Below are 8,268 nucleotides of genomic sequence, written 5' to 3' on the forward strand. Positions count from 1 at the left end.
GTCGAGCCAAAATTTCTTCTACGTGAATACATTGGTATGAAACGAAAGAACGAGAAACATCTTCTCGTCACTATGCATTTCACAAAAGATACGCATAGAATAATACAAATATAAATCACGTGACAAATGAGTGGGGAAATCTAAAGATGTGACAAATGCATGTTGCGACCGAGAGATGGAGCATCGGAGGAATCGTGCCAGGGACGAAACCAATTCATATTGCTCCCTAATTTTATATTTCATTAGGATTAAATTTTTCTTATCTACAAATTTCTTCCTTGATGCATTATAATTCACTAAGAATACAGTATCACTTGTATTTCAATGTATTACACAATTTCACTTATATCGCAACGTACACGATCTTATTTGTAATATTGAAAATATTAGAAAATAATATAAACGTATGAGAAAAGTAGACGATTTTATTTTTTTCAAATAAATAAAAATGAAAATTTTGTATGGCGTATGAAATCATAACTTTACGAAATTTATTAGTATGATATAGGGCTAGTTCGAAAGTTATAATTAAAATAATTTATTATAAATCGATTAACATTTGTATCGTTATAAACGTAGATATAATGCTTGCAAGTGTAATGATAAACAAAAAAAGAGAGAAATTTTTGGACGAATAATTAAAAAAGAAAAAGAAAAAAAAAGCTATAATGACAATTTGAAAATAATAATTAAAGTGATATATTGCGAATCGATTGATATTTATCTTTTATTTATGACGAATTTAATTGACGATACGAGTAAAACGATAAAAAAAGATTATACTACGAGATATATTTAGAATTTAGAACAAAATTTATTGGATTATAAAGAAGTACATCGTACGCACGTATTTATACGTTAGGGTGATTAATTTAGTTAAGCCGTCGTTGGAAATCTATCGAGAATGATTCTATATAGATTGGCGCATGTGCCTCCTAGAAATCTCTCGAAAAGACCGCCATGACAAATATAAAACGGGCGGCGAAGTTAGTCGTAGTTAGTTTAAGTTCGAAAAGCGATCAGTCGACTTCGAAATACACGAAGAGTGACTAACGATAAAAATAAAGTTTTTAACGATCGAAATAAATTAAACGAATATATACGAGTGTGCGTTCAATTAACACCGTGAACCTTGACAAAATACGATCTAACGGTTAAAAAGGTACGTCTTTTACGATTTGATTAAATTTCTCTAGAGTATTTGAGATATCGTTCGTTCATTGGCTAACGTTCTTCGCGACTGACTTACGTCGACCAATTAGCTGTTTCCTTTCGTTCGAAAGATTATTGCGATTCGTTTCTTTTTCTTTGTCGTAATTAGAAAACAATTAAATTCGGGAATAATAAGAAATAAAGATGATTAAGAAATAAAGTTTCTCTTGTTTTTTTTTTCTACGTATAAATATTCATTTCAAATGGGAGAAATTTAGAAAAACGCGAAAAACATCGTGGTTACGTTATTTCGATATCACAATTAATTTATAAGATGTAATACGTTGTTCGTAAGTACGCAATCGTAATATTTATCAATTCGAACGAATGTCGTACAAGTAAATCGATATTAAAGTAATCTTGTTTTTTATTTTCTGTTTCTTTTTACTTTCCATCTTTCCTTTTTCAAAGTTCTCCCAACTTTTCTTTCTAATAATTATTTGAAAAAATAAAATTTTTTATATATATATATTATATATTATATACATATAGATATAGATATAGATATATACGATCCAAATACTACTCTATCGATGATACGAATAACGAGTAAAATTATCTTAACTTTGCCATTTTATTGATGTCTACAGAAACCATAAAAGAATAAATTAAGAAAAAGAAAAAAGAACGAAAAAAAAATTCGATATAAAATGGCATTAGTACCGAGTACTATGTTTCGTAATTGGTGGGACGAAATGGACCGTTTTCATCGTGAATTGGAACAACATTTTCAACGTTTATCAACGACACACGATTTTCCTTCGCCACCAGCATTACCGTCATTTAAAGAATTCTTTCGTCCTTGGCGCGAAGTATTCCAGGAATTAGAACAACAAGTAGGAGGTTCGGCAAAGGTCGAAGAGGGCCAAGATAAGTACAGAGTGATCGTCGATGTGCAACAATTTGCACCGGAGGAAATAACCGTTAGAACAGATGACAAATGTATTACCATTGAGGGTAAACACGAGGAGAAGAAAGATCAACATGGTTATATCTCACGACATTTCGTACGACGATATCAACTACCTCAAGGTTATGATATCGGCCATGTTAGACCAAGCTTATCATCCGATGGCATTCTAACTATCACTGCACCAAGACTTGTTTTACCTGCTCCTGGCGAAAGAATCGTTCCGATTGAACGTCAAAACAGACCTGCCATCAAAGTCTAAAGAAAGAAAGAAAGAAAAAAAAAAGAAAAAAGGAAAAGAAAAGAAAGAGAAAAAAACAATCATTCGTTTACAACTTCAAATACAATAATCTTATTCTTTTTCTAATTGATATCAACTCAATAATATTAGCGAAATATTCGATTACTTACCCGTCTTTTATTCGCTTATTTGTACTTCTAAATGATAGATTTTTGTTTCGTTAATTTTTGGATCAATTAACGATTAAGATCAATTAATATGTACGAGATAACAATGAGATTGGATTTCGACGTGCATTCAAAAATTCGCGGGTATATTTGAAATCTTTGCTTTCTCTCTCTCTCTCTCTCTATCTATCTATCTTTATCTATCTATCTTTCTGTAGTTGGTATTATAATATATTATACTAGCTTAATGGCTTTGTAATATAGTTGTATATCATTCTAAATTATTACTTGTTATACAAGAATATTATAATATTTGTAGTATTTTAATTATTATATGAATTGTGTTAACAATATTCTCGTATATCGATTGAAGATAAATGATGAAACAAAAAAACAAAAAAACAAAAAAAAAAAGAAAAGAAAAAGAAGAAGAAGAAAAGAGAAACTATGTATGAAGATTCCTGGATTATTACTTTTTCTTTTTTTTTTTTTTTTATATTTGATAAATATCGGTTGTTAATTCGAATTTCATTTATATGGCAATTGTCAATATTTTCCTTTTCACTTTCAGAATTAGAGTTTCAATGATGTATTATACAAGTAATAGGTATGTTCCGAGAATTACTGTTATGAGATAATTGAAATCGAGTCACGTATACATGTGTCTCATTATGTGATACTTATCTGAAAAATGTTTATGTTGTATGGATAGAATGGAATGCATAATTATAAATACATAATGAATGCATAATACAAATACACGTAACAAACTGTTATTAAAGGAAAAATATTAAGACTTTGCATATACATACATACTTACACCCACTCACACCAACACACACACACACACACACACACACACACACACACGCACGCACGCACGCACGCACACACACACACATAATTGTAATTTTCAATATTCGAAAATATATTTTCACTTTTCTTAGGCTTTTCAATAAATATAATATTGTCACGTATAAAATATAAATATTCTCCTCTTCGACTCTTTTTTATTTATTATTCATTTTCCAGAAAAATTCTATTACTATTTCTAGATCGATCGAAACGCACATTATAAATATCTTGAAAATGTTAATTTTTATTGACAATTAACATCACATACCAAATTTGATTTTCTTCTTACGTAACTACGTTTCTCGTATAATTTATCTACAAGCAGAGTATGTTACATCACATCCTCGGATAATTCGTTACTTGAATCACACTTGGATGTTTTATTTTAATCATTTCCGTACCTGTTACATAGGTTTACATTATGTACTGACTGCATAGACTTGTATGTACTGCAGTACATAGAGAGTAATTGTCTGGCAAAAAGCCACGCCTGATTAGAAAAACAGAATTTATATTAATCTCAAAATGTAGGCATCATATATGTTATGTATTTTTTTTTTTTTTTTTATAAAATATATATGTATATATTTCTCTCTCTCTCTCTCTCTCTCTCTCTGTCTGTGTTTTTCTCAGTTTGTATTTACGTTTAATATTTACGAAGGTCCTCGTTCCTCTTCGCTTTCAGAGAACGGAGTTAGATCATCTGGAACTTGTGAAGGTACAGGATCTTCCAAGATAATTTCATCGGGTGGAGATAATCCTTGCATCAGCCTGGCTTGTTCTTCTATTTCCGGTATTTTTTCATTAATAAGCTTTTCGACGTCTATTTTATTTAATTCTTCTTGTATTCGTTTCTTGAGAGGTCCCTCGATCGCATCCATTATTTGATACCTATATATAAAAAATTCATAAAGTATTTATTAAATATATAAATTATTAAAAAGTATCATTTATATTTTACCCAGGAGAAAATTGATATTTTATATTACTTATATACGACAAACAAATTATAATTGTAATTATAACATCTTTAGTAGGATTTATTATTTAGATTTTAGAATGATCAATAATCGATTAATACCTTAAAAGATTTGGTATTATATTGATGCTCGCTTCCATAACATAATCAAGAGTACCGGCACCATGTATTCGCGCTTGTATGTTACCCAATTCCAAATCGAGTTCTTCCAAAGTTGGTCGTTTACGTGTATCAAGTGGTTGACTTAAATTCAGTTGAACTCTGAAATATTGAACGGTGAAGGACACCGTACCTGCTCTCGACAGGACGCCACCAATTACGCTTACTTCCCAATGCGTTCTTCCCTCGATCTCTTGTGTTCCAACATCCAAAACCGCATATACCTTTGACAACGAAAGAAAAATCATTAATTTTCAATTCCCCGTTAAAATTTGTATATTTCTATAATAATAGATAAACTTACGGTCCCATTTTCCATGGTAAGCGTGATGTTACCCATACGATAGAAACTTGCCAATCCGGTGATCCAAGTGTGCGATGACGTCACGGTAAAAATACCAACGCTTTGACTATAATCCTTTACCTTAAATGGATCGTAACCCATTTGTGAAACTTGTCTACGACCCTCGGCTACTGCCATATCGAACGGTGATATCGAATTTGGGAAATACTGTGGTAACTGAGATATCTGCTTGTTCACCTCCCCTCTAAATTTATTTTCCCACAATTAACATTTTTTTCATTCAAATTTATCTCGAGATTTTGGATCCATATTTACCTCATATTAGTATTAACTTCCTTCAAAATAAATGGTTTAATACTGTCGAATATAAAAGCGCCTACAGAATTGATAACACCTTGAAAAACGGATCCCAAAAAGCCAAGATTCTTGAAGTCCATATCGATGTTTTCGAAAGTTAAATCCATGTCGATGTTTTGTGCTTGTAATTTACCATCAACTCCAACTTCCAATCTTGCAACACCTTCGACATTTACTCCTGTTAATATTACAGTAAAATTGCCAGCTGATCTTGAAAGCCAGGATGCAAGGGTATACAATCCACGAATGTCGAGTCTCGTAATACTCAATGCGGCCGAAACCTTAAGGGGAAAAAAAATATATATGTATGTATGTACATATATTATATAAGATGTAATATTTCATTTATTACTTTTTTTTTTTTATTATTATTATAAATAAACTGAACGAAATACTTAATTTCTTTTAATCATACCTGCATCAATGCCAATTCAGATTTGATATGTTCAATACGAAATTTGGATAATCCATAAACGTTGATTTGTTTGAAATTCATGGTATACATGGAAAAAGAATGTTTCATATCCGGCACTGGCATGGGATCGGGTATTGGAGCACCGGGTAATCCAACTGGATCATATTGCTGATAATGTTTCAAGATCGCACGAATATGATCTCCAAGACGTTTTTCACCAGCGGCGATTTGTTTCGCTGCTTTGGCTAAAATTTTCGCAGACTTTTAGTTCAATAACTACATATATATATATACATATCAAGGAAGAAAAGAAATCTTATAAATTACGAAATCGTACAATTAAAAAAGAAATGACAAAAAAAAAAAAAAAATACGATACATCAAGAAAAAATCAAAAATGAAAACTTACCATCAACTTTGGAATCCTCGGCGTGGCAAATCAAAGAACAATAAGATACGAGGAAAAAATATTTGTAAAGAGCTCGCATGTTTGAGATTACGAGAATATATATATATATAGAGAGAGAGAGAGAGAAAACGGAAAAAGAAAATTATATGAAAATTTTATAATAAATTGAATTTATTGTCTATCGAACCGAATATTTTCAATACGCGTTCTCATGCGAGTAGCATCCTCTGTTTATCCGTTTCGAAATATTTTTAAGACTATGATCAGCACCATGGCTTGTTTGCTGGTCGACGAACACACATATGACTGTGGTACATACGTCGTCAGTGATTTTCAGTCTAACGATATCTCGCAGGTCATTGAAGGGGCGAGGGTCAACCGCTTTATCTGGGATCTGGGCCCCCTGTCCTCCCTTCTTCTTTTAGCATTTCCTTTTCAAAGCTTACTACTACTACTACTACTATTACTACTACTACTATTATTACTACTACTACTACTACTACTGTTGCTGCTGCTATTACTACTACCACTTACCATATCATTGAGTTTATACGTTAATAATGTCATTAATGCATGTATGTATCTTATATATATATCTTTATATGTATTGCACTCCTTACATGTATGGAGTGCAAGTTAATCTGCCTGCCTAATCCTCATATAGACACACAAATACATTATCATCAATCCTGAAAGTGCATCGACATTCCGTCTATTAAAGAAATGAAATAAAAAGGGACATCGAATATTTAGCGATAAACTTTTGTAGGATAAGTAACATAATCTTATATTTCGCAGTATGTTACCAATAAATTTATGCGCATATATATATATATATATCTTTTTTTATATATATAAAAATTTATATTTTTATATGCATGTATGTATATAATTTTATAGTCAATTTCCGGTTTCATTTAGCAATATGTTAATAAAGAGTAATAGAGCAATTAATTACGAAGAGGAAAGGTAGTTAATTATAATAAATTTAATCTGGGTGATACTAATACAATTTTTTTTCTTTTTATATATATATTATATATATATATATATATATATATATATATATATATTATCTATGTTTCATCTTAATGAATATTATTATACGTTATTATGTTAATTTTTTTCTTAATAAATATACTTCAGAAAGGAAAAAGAAATAATAGGTCATTATTGATCTATATTACGAATAGTATCGAAAATTTTTAATTATTATCTCGTGGTTATTATTTTTTTTTGAAGACAAGCAAATAACTATATTACAGATTATATTATATTTGTATAAAATATAGATATTAATAGAGAAAGAGAGACAGAGAAAGAGAGAGAGAGAGAGAGAGAGAGAGAGAGAGAGACAGAGAGAGAGAGAGAGAGAAATAGAGAATCAATTTGCAGCTAATGCATATGACTTTAATCGTGTTTTAATGAATATATTTTACAGTACTTGTTGCAAATGTATTCAACATAAAGCTCAATATTATTTGAATTTAAACACACATGTTGCACCATCAAAATAAAATAAGGCATATATTGTGATCTTAGAAGCAAAAACAATAGGCTGTCGATTACCTATGTATATTCTTAGAGAGTAGTATATATATATATATACTACTATATGTAAATATATATAGTAGTATATATATTATATATATATATAGATATATATGTATATAATTTATATTATATCATTTAAATATATCAGGCAGCCTATTGTTTTTGTTTATTTTATAAAATTTAACATGGGAGAGATGATTTGAACACAAACCTGAAATATCTGTCATTATATATATATATGTATGTATGTATGTATGTATGTGTATGTATATATAAATATATATATATATATACACATATATACATACACATATATATATATATATATATCCTTACATTTATATTTTTACTCTATATTAAAAAATTTATTATTTAAAGGCCTGTTTAGTGGATACCAGTGAATAAGCCTGCACACATTCAAAATAGAAGGTCTTTTCAATGTCCTAGTAAAGATATTTTATAATTTATGGAATATAATGAAACATCTTATGTTGTCTTGCTGCTTTACATATTATTTCATTTACATTTATACGATAGATCATCATTTAACAGGCATATGTTTATATGTACCAAAGGTAATAATATTCTTTAAAATCGAAAACGAAGTGTGTCGAGAGCAACTAAATATTTGGCATTCTATATATATATATATTTTTTTATTTTTTCTTTTTTTCATACAAAACTTGAGTCTTGAGACATAACAAAA

At 29.7% G+C, this 8,268-nt stretch overlaps 2 protein-coding genes across 2 annotated transcripts; one reads left to right on the forward strand and one right to left on the reverse strand.

Moving 5' to 3' along the window:
- The first annotated feature begins 964 nt into the window (after positions 1-964).
- Positions 965-3,324, forward strand: LOC122626943 (protein lethal(2)essential for life-like). The gene is made up of 2 exons (XM_043807563.1): positions 965-1,162; positions 1,803-3,324. Exon 2 carries the CDS (start codon positions 1,863-1,865, stop codon positions 2,382-2,384), a length of 522 nt encoding a protein of 173 aa, XP_043663498.1. The 5' UTR covers positions 965-1,162; positions 1,803-1,862; the 3' UTR covers positions 2,385-3,324.
- A 285-nt stretch (positions 3,325-3,609) lies between these two features.
- On the reverse strand, positions 3,610-6,576 carry LOC122626940. The gene is made up of 7 exons (XM_043807560.1): positions 6,009-6,576; positions 5,600-5,844; positions 5,143-5,465; positions 4,828-5,071; positions 4,467-4,747; positions 4,030-4,276; positions 3,610-3,875 (listed from the first exon to the last, which is right to left on the reverse strand). The coding sequence occupies exons 1-6, from the start codon at positions 6,085-6,087 to the stop codon at positions 4,039-4,041; spliced, it is 1,410 nt and encodes a 469-aa protein (XP_043663495.1). The 5' UTR covers positions 6,088-6,576; the 3' UTR covers positions 3,610-3,875; positions 4,030-4,038.
- Between the last annotated feature and the right edge of the window lie 1,692 nt (positions 6,577-8,268).

Source organism: Vespula pensylvanica, chromosome 2, assembly GCF_014466175.1.
Source record: "Vespula pensylvanica isolate Volc-1 chromosome 2, ASM1446617v1, whole genome shotgun sequence".
Lineage (NCBI taxonomy): Eukaryota > Metazoa > Arthropoda > Insecta > Hymenoptera > Vespidae > Vespula > Vespula pensylvanica.